The sequence below is a fragment of the Lagenorhynchus albirostris genome, chromosome 14 (genome assembly GCF_949774975.1).
Source record: "Lagenorhynchus albirostris chromosome 14, mLagAlb1.1, whole genome shotgun sequence".
NCBI classification, from domain to species: domain Eukaryota; kingdom Metazoa; phylum Chordata; class Mammalia; order Artiodactyla; family Delphinidae; genus Lagenorhynchus; species Lagenorhynchus albirostris.
This window is the reverse complement of record NC_083108.1, coordinates 79,931,534-79,950,629: the sequence shown is the minus strand read 5'-3', so window position 1 is coordinate 79,950,629 and position 19,096 is coordinate 79,931,534. Positions and strand designations below refer to the sequence as shown.

Below are 19,096 nucleotides of genomic sequence, written 5' to 3'. Positions count from 1 at the left end.
TGGGGCGGTGGCCAAGATCGCGAAGTTTCCAAAAGCGCGGGCAACATCCGGGCGCCTGGGGCCCTCGAGCTGAGGCGCGCAGAGTGACTGACATTTTTAGGGATTGCAGTCATGCTGAAGTGCGAGATGAGCGGCAGTCAGGTGAAAGGTGCAGAGGCCTTTTTGCCTTTCTGTGTAGAAAAGGGAAAGCCTAGGGTTCATGGGGAAGTTTCCACCATCGTCTAGTTTCTTGATCTTTGCCTTTCTGCCTAGGGGCTGAGGACACAAGGCCTGGCCACAGCCGGCACCCACCCACCCAGGGTCCTGTTAGCTTCTGAGGGGCGAATGACGGCCCATCTGCTTTTATTTATGCATAATATTTATATTCATAGGTGTCCATAAAATGAAGTTGCACTATCTGGACAAATATTGGAAGGGCAGCTTCAAACTCGGGACGATAGGACTGTGTGGGAAGTTGGGAAAAACAATGCTTGGACAGTAGAAGTATTTTAGTGCCATGAGAAAAAAGCATAAACCTGTTTTTTTTCCCCAAATTCTAGCATTTTTAATGTATGACCTGGGACAAGCCACGGAATCACTTCCGGGCTCAGTTTTCTTATTTGTAAAATGAGAATATTAACAGCATCTTCATTATAGGGTTTATTGTAGGAATAAAATGCAGGTAAAGAGCTCAGTAATGAATGGGAATGTATGAGAACTATTGTTTATTGTAAATGGTACTTTAAACATGTAAGTTACTCCAGAAAGTCTCTATTTAGAAAAGTAATGGTCATACAGATCATAACCTGAAAGTGATTATTGAAAGGCATCTTGTGTTGCGGCCGGCTTCCCCTGTGTTGACAACCTCTATGGAACAGTATTAATGAACAGGAAAGGGAAGCACAAGACCCCCCATTGTTGCATGTTCTCAGAGTTCTAGAAAGTTCTTTCTTGCAGTGTGTACCTTAGTTCTCAATAAGTGATAATTTGTATGATTGTTTAAATTTGTTTTTCCTCCGTAACTCTAAGCCCTGTGAGGGCAGGAGCTGTAAACCCGTCTTGTTCATTGCTATACCCGCATTGCCTTGGCTTGTACCGTCCTTGGAACATACTAGGTGCTCAATAAATATTCATTGAATGAATGAAAGGTCTTCATTAGCTAGCTCCAGGAAGAAGTGGTGAATGTGAAGTGGTAAAAAGGGACAAACGCCTCTTTTTCTCCCCCTAGTTATCCTCTCTTTCTCAGTTTGAGGCCTGCACCCCCACTTCCGGCTGTGCCGTGCAGCTTGCGGGATCTTAGTTCCCCCACCAGGGATTGAACCTGGGCCCTTGGCAGTGGAATTGCGGCGTCCTAACCACCAGACCACCAGGGAATTTCCCCAACTCTGATTCTTTTTTTAATTTATTTATCTATTTATTTTTGGCTGCGTTGGGTCTTCGTTGCTGCGCGCGGGCTTTCTCTAGTTGCGGCGAGCGGGGGCTATTCTTCGTTGCGGTGCGCACGCTTCTCATTGCAGTGGCTTCTCTTGTTGTGGAGCATGGGTTTTAGGTGCGTGGGATTCAGTAGTTGTGGCACGTGGGCTCAGTAGTTGTGGCTCACGGGCTGTAGAGCGCAGGCTCAGTAGCTGTTGCTCCACGGCATGTGGCATCTTCCCGGACCAGGGCTCGAACCTGTGTCCCCTGCATTGGCAGGCGGATTCTTAATCACTGCGCCACCAGGGAAGCCAGCCAACTCTGATTCTTAAGCATGATAATCTGATTTTATGTTCTGAAATTATTTTTCCTTTTTTCTACTTTTCCATGGATTGATATGGCCATCCATTTTTATTGCATCATAGTATCCCATATCTGTTTGCCATATTTTTTACTTATAATTTATAAGAACACAAATGGTGTCATACCAGATAAGACCAATATTTCATCCAGCCCTGGCCTCTCTTTCTGACAGGGCATCTAACTGTGTTTTCTGGGAAGATCTGGCATGTTCTGTGCTCGAACATCAGAGATACATCTTGAATTCCTCTAATTTCTCTCTCATGACTTGTTTTGACTTTGCTGCCTGTGAAGTTATTAAAACCCTTCAAACCATCTCCTATATGCTCTGTTTTCACACTTTTGGGGGGTGGGGGTATACATTTATTTAAACCAAGTTTAAAAATGCATTAGTATGGAAACTGGCTTGCCACAATAGTTCCATGCAACACTGTGAGCATATAGAAAGGAAGAATTTTGTTGCATTTTATTATTTCACACACTCACTCTGTGAATTTATTATTTTTTTTAAATATTTATTTATATATTTGGCTGTGCTGGGTCTTAGTTGCAGCATGCAGGATCTAGATCTAGTTCCCGGGATCTAGTTCCCTTACTGGGGATCTAACCCAGGCCCCCTGCATTGGGAGGGCAGAGTCTTAGGCACTAGACCACCAGGGAAATCCCTCATTCTGTTAATTTATTGAGCACTTACTATGTGTCTGGCATTTTGCCAAGGGTATTATACCATATTTCTTAAAACAATTTGTAGCATTAGTCTATAAAACACTGTTCTTTATGAATTTATCTTGAGTCCTGTGAATGCTGAAGTAGTCCTATGATTTTATTGTTTGAGAAAAAGAATGTAAAAGGCACCTTTCTTTTTCTCCATAGTATTTGGGAAAGCGATCCAAGCACTCTCACGAATTAGTGATGAGCTGTGGGTAGACCCTTCTGAAAAAGGTGTAAGTAAGAAATTTAACTAATAGATTAAGGAAAAAAGAAGATGTTTATAAATCCCAGTCCAGATTGAATGTTAACTAGGAAATCCAGAAATTCTAATCAGCCCTTTCACTGTTCATCTTTATTTTACATATCTAAATACATTTAGAGCGTGGTAAACTTAAAAATCATACACAGTTGATTTAAGCCAGAAGAAACAAACTGGTGGTCAAGAGGCTAGACATGGCTTGCAGAAATGTTTTGTGGGGCCTGCACTATGTTTTTTTAAAAAAATGAAATAATATTCTAACAGTAATTGGGAGAGTCCACATAAAAATCTGAATTTCCTGATTCTGTTGAAAACTCAGAAGATCTGATAGTTTGGGGCCTGCATTCCCAAGTGGAAGTAGTTGGCTGACTAACAGTTTCTCCCCTTAGGCGAGGGAAAATTTTGCTGCAATCTTTTTACTCCCTTTTATATTGCCTTCTGCCACTTTGTGCTTTAAAGTTAAGGCCCCTGTGGGCATTTACATTTTTACAATTATAAATATGTTCTTGTTACCAAAAACAAACAAAGAAAAATACAATTTCAGCATGCAGGATTCTAGACTTAATACCTATATATAATATATTCCGTTTAGATGTGTGTACATATGAAAATTAAATGCACACTGTATAATGCAGTCCATATTACATCAGTACTATAACTTATGTGTATAATGTAGTCCATATCATGCAGTTCACATCCCATAGCCTTACTCGGACATACTTCAATGCGATGTTAAACATAATAGAATTTTTTAAATTAAAATTAAATTAAATTAAATTAAAATTTAAAAATTTAAAAATTTTTAAATTAATCATTAAAGTTGATTTTTTTCCTGTATAGCTATTATTTTATTTTTCTAGCTTGCTTTAAGATCTATGAATTCTTGTCGGTCAGCATATGGATGTGTCCTCTTCTCGCCTGTGTTTTTTCAACATTATCAATGGTCAACCTCGGTCAAAATGAATGATGGTGACACAATATCTAATTTAAATTGCAAATTGGGAATGAAGGTAAGAGTAAGTGGGCATGGTTTTCTCTTGTATTGTAGAAATATTCATTATATAGGGCATAACACCTATTCTGTACTTAATACTTGGTTTAAATGGCATGCAGGACAGTCTGTTCATTTACGAATATACTTACTCTTCTTTTGTTAGGTTGTTTTTAAACTAATGAAGCAACCATATTAAGTATGTGCTCTTCTATAATGTGTTTGTGTTACAGTCAATTCTGCCTATCTTTAGATGTCTGAATTCCCTCGAAAGAAATGTAGAGAAATGCAAAATATTTACCAGATCTGATAAGTGCAAAGTAGTTATTCAATTCTTCTGCAGACATGGTAGGTATAATTAAATCCAGTTTAAAGTATGTGTGTGTTTTGTTAATATTTTTCATGTTTAGAATATTCAAACTGCATATCAAGACTTCCCATTGCACTATTGCTTAGAATTTGTATAGTTTTGTGGTAGGGCGGTTATAAATATTATCTTACTTGTCTCTGTAGAAGTACTGTGAGTTGATTGGTATTAATTATTTCCTTTTTTGGCTTGTCAGTGGCACAAGCTTTGCCTGCACACAGACCAATTTTTTAAATATCCATCTGAATTCTAACAATTGATTATTCTAAAATTAACTAGCTGCTTGATGACATTCTGTAAGACTGCCTTTGTAACAGTGTTCCTTGGAATGAACAGAAAAGAATAATGCCTACCTGTATTAAAAATGCTCCAGGAGGTAAATAGTATTTTATCTGGGGCTGAAAGAAGCATGGTAACTGGCCCAAGGTCACAGAACTAGTAAGTCACAGAGCCTGGATTTGAGTCCAGCCCCACAATAGTAGGAGCCAAAACCTTCATTCATTCTCGCTGCTACACCAAGAGATTTCCTGCCTCCCAGCCTTGCATGGTAGATATTCAAATGTTGCAGTCATATAGGATTTTACATGGTTAAATATGTATAGCATGGTGGTAAAGTGCATGGACTCTGGAGGTCAACAAGGTCTGGGGTGGAATCCTGCTCTGCCTCTTCCTTGCTGAGACATTGGGCGAATTATTTTACATCTTTGTGCCTCAGTTTCCCTATATGTAAAATGGGGACAATGGTAGTACCAGCCTTCTAGGGTTTTTGTGAAGATTCAATGAGTTATAGGAAGTTATAGTTCTAAAGTGTTTAAAGAAATACCTGGCATATTTTCTAAGAGTTAGCGCTAGTAATATTTATAATGATGGCTGCTATTTTATTTGAAGTTACCAGTTAGGAGTGTATGTTTTAAAAAATCTTGTACTTGTGGTATTGGTCCAAATCTTTTTATAGTGGAATGGTCTTCTGGAAGGTTATATTAGTGTTACGATTTATCTTATATTTCTTAATTTTATCTTACATTTATCTTAATATTTTTATTTCAGATCTTATTTATATTATATTCCTTAATTTTTCCCCTGCAAAATATCAATTTTTAACATTATGTTTTCCTTCTTTGAGCTTCAGTTCATGTTATAGCAGAATCATGTAAGGAGCATGATTAAAAGCCCAGCAAGGGTAGGGGGAGGGATAAATTAGGAGTTTGGGATTAAAATATACACACTACTATATATAAAATAGATAAACAGCAAGGACCTACTGTATAGCACAGGGAACTATACTCAATATCTTATAATAAGCTATAATAGAAAAGAATCTAAAAAAGAATAATATATATATATGTATAACTGAATCACTTTGCTGTACACCTGAAACTAACACATTGTAAATCAACTATATTTCAGTAAAAATTAAAAAAAAAAAGCACACACACACACACAAAAAGCACCGCAAGCTCTGCCATCTCACAGATTTGGATGTGGATTCTTCTATAATTCTTATTACCTTTGTGACAGTACATAAGCTCTCTGAACCTTCATTTTCTTTTCTCTAGAATGGGGATAATCTTACCTACCCTCAGATTCTGGGGTTGTTGTGAGGATGAAGTGAGATCACATGTGTAAAGCACTTAGTGTGGTGCCTGACACAGAGGCAGTACTGAATAGTCAGTGACTGATGTCATTACAATTATACTCATCCCTTATTTCCAGCTAGATTTTATTTTTTAATTTTTTATTAAAAAAAATTTTTTTTTGGCTGCGCCGCGCAGCTTTCAGGATCTTAGTTCCCTGACCGGGGATTGAACCTGGGTCCTTGGCAGTGAAAGCATGGAGTCCTAACCACTGGACCACCAGGGAATTCCCCAGCTAGATTTTAAACAACCAACTTTTCAGCTTCTTAAGTATGTCTCAAGTGGATTGATTAATGTCCAATACATATTTGTGACTGGTTGATTTTTAATAGCTTTTGTAGGGAAGTTGTATGAGTTAGGATGCTATGTCAGTGGTCCCCAACATTTTTGGCACCAAGGACCGGTTTCGTGGAAGACAATTTTTCCACAGACGGGGTTGGGGGGATTGGGATGGTTCAGGCAGTAAAGCCAGCGATGGGTAGCAATGGGGCTCAGCTGCCACTCACCTCCTGCTGTGCGGCCCAGGAGGTGGGGGTGGGGGGGATGGGCACCCCTGCTTTAAGTTACAAATAACAGGGAAAAAAAAAAAACACCCAGAAAATCCAACTCAAACTGACTTAAACAATAAGGAGGAATTTTGGCTCATGTAAACTAAAAGTTCAAAATTAGGTCATAGGCGTGTTTTGATCCAGGCTGCGGCAGCTGCTGCTGCTTCTTTTTAAAATTCTCTCAGGTCTGCATTCCTCTATGTGATTTATAGTAAGGCCAGCTTCTCTTATAAACTTTTTTTTTTAACATCTTTATTGGAGTATAATTGCTTTACAGTGGTGTGTTAGTTTCTGCTGTATGACAAAGTGAATCAGCTATGCATATACATATATCCCCATATCTCCTCCCTCTTGACGTCTCCCTCCTCTTATAAATTTTTAATAATGAGGTGACTTCTAGCAGCAGCAGCAGCTGGGGCTACATGCTTGCTCTTTCACATCTGGGGGAGTGAGAGCCATACTTCATACATGCACTGAACAAAAGTGCTTGACTTTGCTCTGATTGGACCAACCTAAACTAATCCTGGGGAGCCAGGGGAATTCCATTCTCTAATTGCCTTGGCTTATTGCCATATGTGGACCAAATTCAATTGCAAGGGGGATAAGATTACATCAATTGATTTATACCAATGAGGGCCCACAAGTGATACTGGAAGTGAAGTCAGTCCCACCCAAACCTCATGGCTGCTACATAACAGGGAAGGATGGCTCAGGAAGGAAGGGGGAAGTAGGGGATAGATGCTGATACCCAGTAATTGGGGTAAATAGTTATACTTTCCAAAACTGTATGTACCCAGGAAATTATGTTTGCAATTTTATTTTTATAATCTGGTGGAGAAACATTGTTCAAATTTAGTTGAGAAAAATCACCTGGGCAGAGATATCCAATAAACTGCTAGAAATACATATTTGGAACTGGGAAGAAATTAAAGACAGTGAAGTAAATTTGGCTCTCTTATTGATAGAAAACAATTGCAAAGGCATGAGCCACTAAAAAAGACTAACTTCTCTGAATCTAACCATAAATGGTTTCCAGAACGGTGATTTCTTAGGTTATTTAGCATCTGCTAATAGGAAAAAAAAAAAAAGTGATTTATGTCATCAAGAACCAAGGTTCATATGAAATATTTACCTGCCTAATAATAATTCTATCAATTCTCTGTATTGTCATTGGCACTGGCCCCAGAGTGGCTAAAAATGAGTCAGTGAATTGTCCCTGAAGAACATGCTCTGATCTAAAGCACGTGCTAATAAGTTCTGTCCTGCTCAAGAAGACAGATCTCCGACAGAGAGGGGCTTCCATACGAGCGGTGCACTGGCTATTGAGTGAAAATAAAACCCTGATTCATACATGTATATTAATGACATGGTGTCAAGAGGGCAGAATTTCCACTTCTCGGTTTTAAGGTTTTGTAAAAGGGCATTCTACAGATATGCTAATGACTTTAAACTTGCATAACAGTGAACTTAAAGGGATTGGGAAACATTTGCCAACTTATAAGTATCACTAACCTCTGAAATTCCAAACCCCACAAATGGAACATCTCCAAAATAATGCTTGTTCCTTAGCTGTACCTCTTTAAGTTTGAAAGAGTTCTCTGGAGCCACTGAGGGAAGTTGCAAATTGAGCTATGAAACGGCAAGCAGAATTCTATCATAGCATCAGATATGCCATGGCTGGCAGCTGATGGCATAAGGCAGTGCTCCTCAAGCCGTCCATGGACTGGCTGCTGGACCTCAAATTGTCTGTTACTGGTCTGTGAGAAGATAAGGAGCTTATGTCAGAATTTAAGTCAACCACATTACTAGGCATTCTCTTTAGTTCAGCTGTTTTGTTTTTGTTTCAATAGTGAGATTTCTCAGTGAAGGAAGAGATTCTGGTGAAAATTCCTTGTCTCTTATAGTCCAGTACTTTGTGCAGCATTAGATAAAATCAATAATGATACAGAGGAAACAGGACTTCTAAATTTTTATCCTGTTTGCATTCTATCAAGGAAAATTATTATTAAGCTGGAAGACTAGAAAAACCACAATGAAGAGGTACACCAAGCCAAGTTGCTTTAAAAAGAGCACAGTGGGCTCGTGCCCCGGTCCGGGAGGACACCGCGTGCCGCGGAGCGGCTGGGCCCGTGAGCCATGGCCGCTGGGCCTGCGCGTCCGGAGCCTGTGCTCCGCGGCGGGAGGGGCCACAGCAGTGAGAGGCCCGCGTGCTGCAGAAAACAAAAACAAAAAACAAACAAAAAAGAGCACAATGGATGTACTTGGGGCAACAGATTCATAGGAGAGAAAGGTGAAGAGGAAGGGCTATCTAGGTGGTAGCATCACATGTGGGTAAATTTCTTTTTTTTTTAAACGTCTTTATTGGAGTATAACTGCTTTACAATGGTGTGTTAGTTTCTGCTTTTATAACAGAGTGAATCAGCTATACATATACATATATCCCCATATCTCCTCCCTCTTGCGTCTCCCTCCCCCCTCCCTATCCCATCCCTCTAGGTGGTTACAAAGCACCCAGTTGATCTCCCTGTGCTATGCGGCTGCTTCCCACTAGCTATCTATTTTATAATTAGTAGTATATATAAGTCCATGCCATTCTCTCACTTCGTCCCAGCTTACCCTTCCCCTGCCCGTGTCCTCAAGTCCATTCTCTACATCTGCGTCTTTATTCCTGCCCTGCCCCTAGGTTCTTCATAACCATTTTTTTTTTTAGATTCCATATATATGTGTTAGCATACAGTATTTGTTTTTCTCTTTCTAACTTACTTCACTCTGTATGACAGACTCTAGGTCCATCCACCTCACTACAAATAACTCAATTTCGTTTCTTTTTATGACTGAGTAATATGCCATTGCATATATGTGCCACATCTTCTTTATCCATTCATCTGTCGATGGACATTTAGGTTGGTCCCATGTCCTGGCTATTGTAAATAATGCTGCAATGAACACTGTGGTACATGACTCTTTTTGAATTACGGTTTTCTCAGGGTGTATGCCCAGTAGTGGGATTGCTGGGTCGTATGGTTGTTCTGTTTTTAGTTTTTTAAGGAACCTCCATACTGTTCTCCATAGTGGGTGTATCTATTTACATTCCCACCAACAGTGCAAGAGGGTTTCCTTTTCTCCACACCCTCTCCAGCATTTATTGTTTGTAGATTTTTTGATGATGGCCATTCTGACTGGTGTGAGGTGATACCTCATTGTAGTTTTGATTTGCATTTCTCTAATGATTAGTGATGTTGAGCATTCTTTCACATGTTTGTTGGCTATCTGTATATCTTCTTTGGAGAAATGTCTATTTAGGTCTTCTGTCTATTTTTGGATTGGGTTGTTTGTTTTTTTGATATTGAGCTGCATGAGCTGCTTGTAAATTTTGGAGATTAATCCTTTGTCGTTTGCAAATATTTTCTTCATTTGCAAATATTTTCTCCCATTCTGAGAATTGTCTTTTCGTCTTGTTTATGGTTTCCTTTGCTGTGCAAAAGGTTTTAAGTTTCATTAGGTCCCATTTGTTTATTTTTGTTTTTATTTCCATTTCTCTAGGAGGTGGGTCAAAAAGGATCTTGCTGTGATTTATGTCATAGAGTGTTCTGCCTATGTTTTCCTCTAAGAGTTTTATAGTGTCTGGCCTTACATTTAGGTCTTTAATCCATTTTGAGTTTATTTTTGTATATGGTGTTAGGGAGCATTCTAATTTCATTCTTTTACATGTAGCTGTCCAGTTTTCCCAGCACCACTTATTGAAGAGGCTGTCTTTTCTTCATTGTATGTTTTTGCCTTCAAATCAAAAATAAGGTGACCATATGTGTGTGGGTTTATCTCTGGGCTTTCTATCCTGTTCCATTGATCTATATTTCTGTTTTTGTGCCAGTACCATACTGTCTTGATTACTGCAGCTTTGTAGTATAGTCTGAAGTCAAGGAACCTGATTCCTTGACTTGACTTTTCTTTCTTAAGATTTCTTGGCTAGGGCTTCCCTGGTGGCGCAGTGGTTGAGAGTCCGCCTGCCAATGCAGGGGACACAGGTTTGTGCCCTGGTCCGGGAAGATCCCACATGCTGTGGAGCGGCTGGGCCCGTGAGCTATGGCTGCTGAGCCTGCGCGTCCAGAGTCTGTGCTCCGCAACGGGAGAGGCCACAACACTGAGAGGCCCGCGTACCGCCAAAAAAAAAAAAAAAAAAAAGATTGCTTGGCTATTCAGGGTCTTTTGCGTTTCCATACAAATTGTGAAATTTTTTGTTCTAGTTCTGTGAAAAATGCCATTGGTAGTTTGATAGGGATCGCATTGAATCTGTAGATTGCTTTGGGTAGTATAGTCATTTTCACAGTGTTGATTCTTCCAATCCAAGAACATGGTATATCTCTCCATCTGTTGGTATCATCTTTAATTTCTTTCATCAGTGTCTTATAGTTTTCTGCATACAGGTCTTTTGTCTCCTTAGGTAGGTTTATTCCTAGGTATTTTATTCTTTTTGTTGCAATGGTAAATGGGAGTGTTTCCTTAATTTCTCTTTCAGGTTTTTCATCATTAGTGTATAGGAATGCAAGAGATTTCTGTGCATTAATTTTGTATCCTGCTGCTTTACCAAATTCATTGATTAGCTCTAGTAGTTTTCTGGTAGCATCTTTAGGATTCTCTATGTATAGTATCATGTTATCTGCAAACAGTGACAGCTTTACTTCTTCTTTTCTGATTTGGATTCCTTTTATTTCTTTTTCTTCTCTGATTGCTGTGGCTAAAACTTGCAAAACTATGTTGAATAATAGTGGTGAGAGTGGGCAACCTTGTCTTGTTCTTGATCTTAGTGGAAATGGTTTCAGTTTTTCACCATTGAGAACAATGTTGGCTGTGGGTTTGTCGTGTATGGCCTTTATTATGTTGAGGTGAGTTCCTTCTATGCGTACTTTCTGGAGGGTTTTTATCATAAATGTGTTGAATTTTGTCAAAAGCTTTCTCTGCATCTATTGAGATGACCATATGGTTTTTCTCCTTCAATTTGCTAATATGGTGTATCACATTGATTTATTTGCATATATTAAAGAATCCTTGCATTCCTGGGATAAACCCCACTCAATCATGGTGTATGATCCGTTTAATGTGCTGTTGGATTCTGTTTGCTAGTATTTTGTTGAGGATTTTTGCATCTATGTTCATCAGTGATATTGGCCTGTAGTTTTCTTTCCTAGTGACACCTTTGTCTGGTTTTGGTATCAGGGTGATGGTGGCCTCATAGAATGAGTTTGGGAGTGTTCCTCCCTCTGCTATATTTTGGAAGACTTTGAGAAGGATAGGTGTTAGCTCTTCTCTAAATGTTTGATAGAATTTGCCTGTGAAGGCATCTGGTCCTGGGCTAAATTTCTAATAGTCAGAAATGGGAAGGCATTCTATGATGAGGGAGCAGTGTGGTCAAAGGTATAGACTGCAAGTGTTTAGCGTATGTTAAGGAAAAAGGGGAAGGAAGCAAGTAGCAAGAAAAAAACCATCAGGGATGACAAAGAAATAAGGCATTTCTCAGCTTGGACATCCTCGGCAATGCCAATAGAACATTCACCCAAGTCAGGTATTTGTTATAGAGATATGATTGTGCTTGTATATGCATGGGCTATTTCTGAAGAATACCTAAGAAACTGGTAACCGTAGTTACCTCTGAGTAGGGTACTGGGGTGGCAGGAGTCAGAGGTGGAGGGTGACTTATTTTCACTGTCTATTCTTTGGTATCTTTTGAATTTTATACCATGTACATCTATTACCTTCTATTACCTATCCATCTAAAAGTAACTTGAAAATATTTTTTAAAATAGGTAAGATATGCCAACTTTTGAGCTTTGTGTCTTCCCAAAATAGCAGCCACAGTAATCCCTTTAAAATAGGTCAGATTATGTTACTCCAGTGCTTAAAACTCTCAAAAAGCTCACCATTTTACCCAAGGTAAAAGCCGAAGATCTTACAATGGCCAGTAAGATACCACATGATCTGGGAGTCCCAGGCTGGGTCCCTGTTCCCTCTGCCTAGCAAGCTCTTTCTCCAGATAGCACATGGCTTGCTCTTTCAAAGACCTCCTTCAGTCTTGCTCAAATGGCATCTTTTCCATGAGGTCTTCCTTGACCTCCTTATTTGAAATTGCTGCCCACCACCACCGGCACTCCCCAGCCCCCTTTCAGCTTTCCTTTTTTCCTGTGCTACTTATCACTATGTGACAGACCAATTATTTTACTTTTTCTTTTTTTGGCTGCACCGCACGGCATGCAGGATCTTAGTTCCCCGACCAGGGAGCAAACCTGTGCCCCCTGCAGTGAAAGCTCAGTCTTAACAATTGGACCACCAGGGAAGTACTGCTTTTGATTTTCTTATTGTTTGCCTCCCTTCGCTAGAATGTAAGCTCTGTGAGGTCAGAAATTTTTGTCTGAGTTGTTCTTTGCCAGTCCACAGCTCCCAAATTCATCCCTGTGTGTTTCCCTACTTTGAATCTCAGCTGGCCTTGGAGTTGCTTTTATATCAATAGAATGCACTAGAAGTGATGTTGTGTGAGTTCCGAGCCTAGGCCTCAAGAGGCCTGTCAGCTTCCACTGTTAAACTAAGAACATTTTCATCAGCATGAGAATAAGCACAGCCCAGCGAAGACTCCTGGAAGATAGGAGACCATGTGGTGAGAGGCCCCAGCCATCCCGGCTGTCCCTGTTGTCCCAACTGTGAGGCCCCAGATATGAATATGAGGCCATTCAAAATGATCCAGCCACAGCTAAGCCAACCCAAACCAGAGGAGCCACTCAGCTGAATTGTTAGAAATAACAAATGTTTGTTATTTTGAGCCACTAAATTTCTGATTAAATTTTGTGGTTTGTTATCCATTAAAAACCAACTGATCAGGAATTCCTTGATGGCGCAGTGGTTAAGAATCCGCCTGCCAATGCAGGGGACACAGATTAGAGCCCTGGTCTGGGAAGATCCCACATGCCGCGGAGCAACTAAGCCCGTGAGCCACAACTACTGAGCCCGTGTGCCACAACTACTGAAGCCTGCACACCTAGAGCCCATGCTCTGCAACAAGAGAAGCCACTGCAAGGAGAAGCCCGCACACCACAATGAAGAGTAGCCCCCACTCGCCGCAACTAGAGAAAGACCGCATGCAGCAACAAAGACCCAACACAGCCAAAAAAATAATTAATTAATTAAAAAAAAAAAAAACTAAGTGGTCAGGGACTTCCCTGGCGGTCCAGTGGTTAAGACTCTGCACTCCCAATGCAGGGGGCACAGTTTCGATCCCTGGTCACGAAGGTCACACATGCCTCACTGTGCGGTCAAAAAAAAAACCCAACAAAACAAAAGAAAAGAAAAACTGATCAGCCTTGTACATAGTAAGAGCTCAGTAAATATTTATGAAAATAATAAATATTGCTGTTGTTATTAATTCAGTTAAAAAATAAGTTGAGAAATGTTTATAGTGAATCCTTTTGATTCTTATTATAACATTATTATGCTGTAGAAAGTTATAGCCCACCTGGATTTTATTACACGGGCTCCATATTCAAACTCAGATTCAGAAAAAAAAAAGAGAGATAAAACAAACTTAGATTCAAATTCTAGCTATACTTGTTAAAACAGCATAGCCTTGAAGTCATTTAACAGAGCTAGAGCTATACTTTCCTCTTCTGAGATCAAGTACCTATCCCATAGGCATATTGTGAGGATCCGAGGTAATGTACGTACAACATATCCTGCAGTTGCCGGTACATTGGGCCGTAGCCATTATTGCTCCACACTCCTCTCCTCCTCTCAGAGGGAAAGAATTCACAGACCGGATGCTCAGGTTTTACTTTTAAAGTTCCCATCCAAAAATATCAGTTTGGATGAAAAATACTGAAAAAGAATCATAGACATATGATCTGTAGTGGGCAATTACTATTTTACACACAATTTAAGAAATTACCTGTATTTCAAAAGAATGTGGGAACTCTACTGCCTAATTGGTTGGAGGGTGTGACATGTTACATGGTGTCCACTAGGGAGCGATAAACACATGCATTAAGGGATAGTGCTTCTTGTAAGCTTTGTGCACCTGTCAGATATTAAATATTACTTTAATTTTATTATTTTAATCTGGCTCTGAAACTTAAAGACTTTTAAAAATCTGTTAATTTTGCACTTAAAATTATTAACGGGTTGCTTTATTATTTTTAAGGTATTAAAAGGATTCATAATTTGTGTTTTCAAGAAAGTCAGCCTTTGCAAGTTATTTTTGAAAAGAATATGTGTTCTAATACACTAGTGATTCAACCAAGGTAATGAGTTCTCTGTTGTTTATTTTTATTTTTCTGAATATATTATGGTCACAGAGTAAAGAACTAATAGCCTAGAGCTTTTAAATCAGTTACATTTTTTTAAGCTAACACTGGACTTGTAGAAATCACCTTAAAGGATCAAGAGGAAACCTTGAGAAAGGTAAAAGTAGATAATAATAACTGCCTAATGGTAGAAATAATAATTTAGTGGCCAAAATGTTCTAGAAGTATCCCATCAGTGGCTTTCTACGTCAAGTGGTATTAAGAGAAAAATATATTATCTAATAATATTTTGCATTTATATGGTTCCTTCTATCTGAGTCTTAACACACACAGCATGAGGAAATTTTAACACTTTTTACATTAACTGATTTTATCCCTAAGTGTTTGTTTGTTTGTTTGTTTTTTCTAGAGAATGAGTGGGACATATTTGTCAGTGAAAGGTACTCAATTTTTCAGTTAAGCTGTAGCTTAAACATTAATTACTTTGTAAGCCAAAAGATATTTTATCCTTATTGTTTTTTAAATTACAAAAGAAATACATGCTCCTTGCAATACATCTAAAATTTATAGAAGAGTGCAGAGATGAAAAATGGAAGTCTTTCTCCTCTACTTGCCACATATATCCTACTTGGCAGGGGTTTAACATCTATTAACAATTTGGTGTAATCCTTCTATATCATCTTCTATTTATAGCCAGTCTTTCTATAACTTTCTTTTTCCCTATAGCTATGGATATATTTCTTTCTCTCTTTTTCTCCTTCTCTCTCAAATTTATATCACCTACTAGACACATACATAGTTTTTTAAAAGAAAATGTCCTACTATCCTTATTGTTTGGCAACTTCCTTTTTTAGTGTCTATGTCAGTTTAAATCAATTTTTTTTTTTTTTTTTTTGCGGTACGCGGGCCTCTCGCTGCTGTGGCCCCTCCCGTTGCGGAGCACAGGCTCCGGATGCGCAGGCTCAGCGGCCATGGCTCACGGGCCCAGCCGCTCCGCGGCCTGTGGGATCTTCCCGGACCAGGGCACGAACCCGTGTCCCCTGCATCGGCAGGCGGACTCCCAACCACTGCGCCACCAGGGAAGCCCTAGTTAAATCAATTTTATTCTTTTTAATGATTGCATAATTTTTACTTGTATGAGTGAACCATAATTTAGTTACACATTACCCTATTTGTGAAAAAGTTGGTTGTTTCCGACTTTTTGCCATCACAAACAATGCTGCTAGTAGTGCATAAGATAGTGTATTAGTTACCTATTTCTGTGAAGCAAATTTCCCCATAACTTAAAGCTTTAAAAAAACCCAGACATTTATTACTTCAAAATAATAAGTGTGACTTAGCTGGGTGCTTTTGGCTCAAGGTTTCTCATGAGGTTGAAGTCAAGCCATCAGCCAGGGCTGTGGTCTCATCTGAAGGCTGAACTTGGAGAATTTCACTCCCAAGCTCACTGACATGGCTGTGGGAGGCCTCAGAAAGTCAGCTTCTAAGCTCACCCATGTGGTTGCTGGTAGACCTCAGTTCCTCACCATGCAGGCCTCTTTGTAGGCTGGCCGATTGTCCTCACAACATGGCACCTGGTAACCAGAGAGAGAGAGAGAGAGAGAGAGAGAGAGGGAAAGAGAGAAGGAAACTCCTATTATGGAAGACATAGTCTTTTTTTTTTTAATATAAAAAAAGTCATTTTTTGGTGTTTATTTTATTACTAGGGAGTTTGAGCATCTTTTCATATATTTATTAGCAATTTGTATTTTTCTTCCTTTTTGAATTGCACATTCATATTGTCATTTCTGGTATCAGATTGTTTAGTATCTTGTACAACACCTCTCCCTTAACACTGGAAAAGTTTCCAGATTAATTTGGTAGGTGTTCCTGACATTTTGGCATTGAGAAACTGCTAATCTAATGTCTATTAGCAGGTTAACACTAACATTACAGAAATTCTAAGAATCTCATTTTTATCTGACCTCACCTCAATTTAAAAAATAGGCCAGGGCTTCCCTGGTGGCACAATGGTTAAGAATCCGCCTGCCAGTGCAGGGGACATGGGTTTGAGCCCTGGTCCGGGAAGATCCCACATGCTGTGGAGCAGCTAAGCCCCTGTAACACAGCTACTGAGCCTGCGTTCTAGAGACCGTGAGCCGCAACCACTGAGCCCACGTGCCACAACTACTGAAGCCCACGTGCCTAGAGCCCGTGCTTCGCAACAAGATAAGCCACCACAATGAGAAGTCCGTGCACCACAACGAAGAGTAGCCCTGGCTCGCCGCAACTAGAGAAAGCCTGTGCGCAGCAATGAAGAACAAAACAAAATAAACAAAAAATAGGCCAGAACTTTTAATGCAATAATAAAAAGATAATAAGTAACCTAACTAAAAAATGGGCAAAGGATTTGAATGGACATTTTTCCAAAGAACGTATGCAAATGGCCAACAAGCACATGAAAAGGATGATCACCACCATTTGTTGTTAGGGAAATGCAAATCAAACAATTTTAAATCTGTGAATTGTGTAGAACGTGAGTTATATCTCAATAAAGGTGTTTTTAAAAAGCGAGCCCAGGGCTTCCCTGGTGGCGCAGTGGTTGAGAGTCCGCCTGACGATGCAGGGTACACGGGTTTGTGCCCCGGTGCGGGAAGATCCCACATGCCGCGGAGCGGCTGGCCCGTGAGCCATGGCCGCTGAGCCAGCGCGTCCGCAGCCTGTGCTCCACAACGGGAGAGGCCACAACAGTGAGAGGCCCGCGTACTGCAAAAAAAAAAAAAAGGGAGCCCAGGATGAAAGGACATTTGGGATGTCAGGACAACCTTGAAAGAAATAGTTAATAATCTAGGACAAGTGACAAAGGGAAAGAGAATACAGGCAGCAGACTGCTTGTAAACCTGTACCCCTCGACTGCGTCTCCAGCATAGTTCACCCCACTTCTGTTTGAACATCTCCATTTTCTACTATCTCCCTTAGGAGTATGATCCCAGGTCATTTTTGTTAAAAAATGTATTGGGGATGTGAAAGCATAGCATTAAAGATATTTTATTCTAGTGTTTGGTTTATTCTGCAGTTTTCACATGTTTTACTTAGAATATATTTTGCTATTCTCTTGGCCTTCAAATGATGTTGTAATTCTTTCTTTTTTTTTGGCTGCAGCCGAGCGGCTTTCAGACTCGTAGTTCCCTGACCAAGGATTGATCCCAGCCCCCATCAGTGAAAGTGCCGGGTCCTAACCACTGGACCGCCAGGGGATTCCTAATGTTGTAATTTTAAGATATACTAAAAATATACCAGCTCATATAGAAGAATGAAGATAGGTCTTTTGGGTAGATTTTTCTAAATCCAGGACAATTAACCTATTTATTTCCAGGTTAAAGATGAGTCCCATTTAATATGATAATTTCTTTCTGTTTGTTCTTCAAATAATGTACTACTGTTCCTTACATTTTATAGAGTGCTTGCTGAGGCAACTGTTCTTTTTACATCGAGTCAAGAGGAAGTTACTCTTGCTGTTACTCCACTGAACGTTTGCATTAAGAGTTCTAATGAGGAATCAATGGGTAAGGATTATATCTGTCACTGTGCTTTGATGGAATATTACTTCCTGGCTTTCCTGATAACTGTACGGTTATACAGTAAATATTAGTGACATAATACTTTTTCTTGTCTAAAAGGCAGTAAAATGTAGAAAGATCATTAAAATTTTTAAGAAACCTGAGAAATTTGTCACTATCAGTAATTAAAATACGTGGCTTTGAAATTCAGATTGTTTTATAATTAGGAGAATGGGACTTCTCTGGTTGCACAGTGGTTAAGAACCACTGGGCCAATGCAGGGGACACAGGTTCGAGCCCTGGTCCGGGAAGATCCCACACGCCACAGAGCAACTAACCCATGAGCCACAACTACTGAGCCCGAGTGCCACAACTACTGAAGCCCGCATGCCTAGAGCCTGTGCTCCGCAACAAAGAGAAGCCACCGCAATGAGAAACCTGTGCACCATGAGGAAGAGTAGCCCCTGCTCTCCGCAACTAGAGAAAGCCTGCACGCAGCAATGAAGACCCAACACAGCCAAAAATAAATAAATAAATAAATGTATTAAAAAAATAAAATTAGAATGGTTACTGAGAAAAATATTTTTTCAGTTAAAATTTTAAGGTCTATTTCTCATCCTTTGTATTTAGCATAAAGAAAAATTAAGAGGCCAGCAATCCAGTTGAGATGATCTTTGACCACATAAAAAGGAAAAGTAACTTTAAGTTAGAAATGTAAGATATTCCAGATGGCAAATATATAGGACAGAAAATATGAATATTTCTTAATGAATGAAATATTATTTTTTATAAATTTATTTATTTTATTTTGGGCGCGGGCTCTAGGTGCGTGGGCTTCAGTAGTTGCGGCACGTGGGCTCAGTAGTTGTGGCTGGCGGGCTCTAGAGCACAGGCTCAGTAGTTGTGGTGCACGGGCTTAGTTGATCCGCAGCATGTGGGACCTTCCTGGACCAGGGCTCAAACCCATGTCCTCTGCATTGGCAGGCAGATTCTTAACCACTGCACCACCAGGG

The 19,096-nt window shown here is 39.8% G+C and overlaps 1 protein-coding gene and 1 non-coding gene across 4 annotated transcripts in view; one reads left to right on the top strand and one right to left on the bottom strand.

The window, feature by feature from the left end:
* The first annotated feature begins 108 nt into the window (after nucleotides 1-108).
* Nucleotides 109-19,096, top strand: part of RAD9B (RAD9 checkpoint clamp component B) — a 31,805-nt gene continuing 12,817 nt past the window's right edge. The window contains exons 1-6 of one of the 3 annotated variants that reach the window (XM_060120928.1): nucleotides 109-148; nucleotides 2,626-2,696; nucleotides 3,583-3,732; nucleotides 3,947-4,061; nucleotides 14,442-14,541; nucleotides 17,983-18,089. In XM_060120928.1, coding sequence (XP_059976911.1) covers nucleotides 112-148; nucleotides 2,626-2,696; nucleotides 3,583-3,732; nucleotides 3,947-4,061; nucleotides 14,442-14,541; nucleotides 17,983-18,089 — 580 coding nt within the window. In that variant the 5' untranslated portion in view covers nucleotides 109-111. The remainder of the gene's footprint in view (nucleotides 149-2,625; nucleotides 2,697-3,582; nucleotides 3,733-3,946; nucleotides 4,062-14,441; nucleotides 14,542-17,982; nucleotides 18,090-19,096) is intronic. The other 2 variants (XM_060120926.1, XM_060120927.1) reach the window with 2 other exon arrangements.
* TRNAL-CAA (transfer RNA leucine (anticodon CAA)) lies at nucleotides 5,868-5,940 on the bottom strand. The gene has a single exon. It is a non-coding gene; the product is annotated as a tRNA-Leu (tRNA).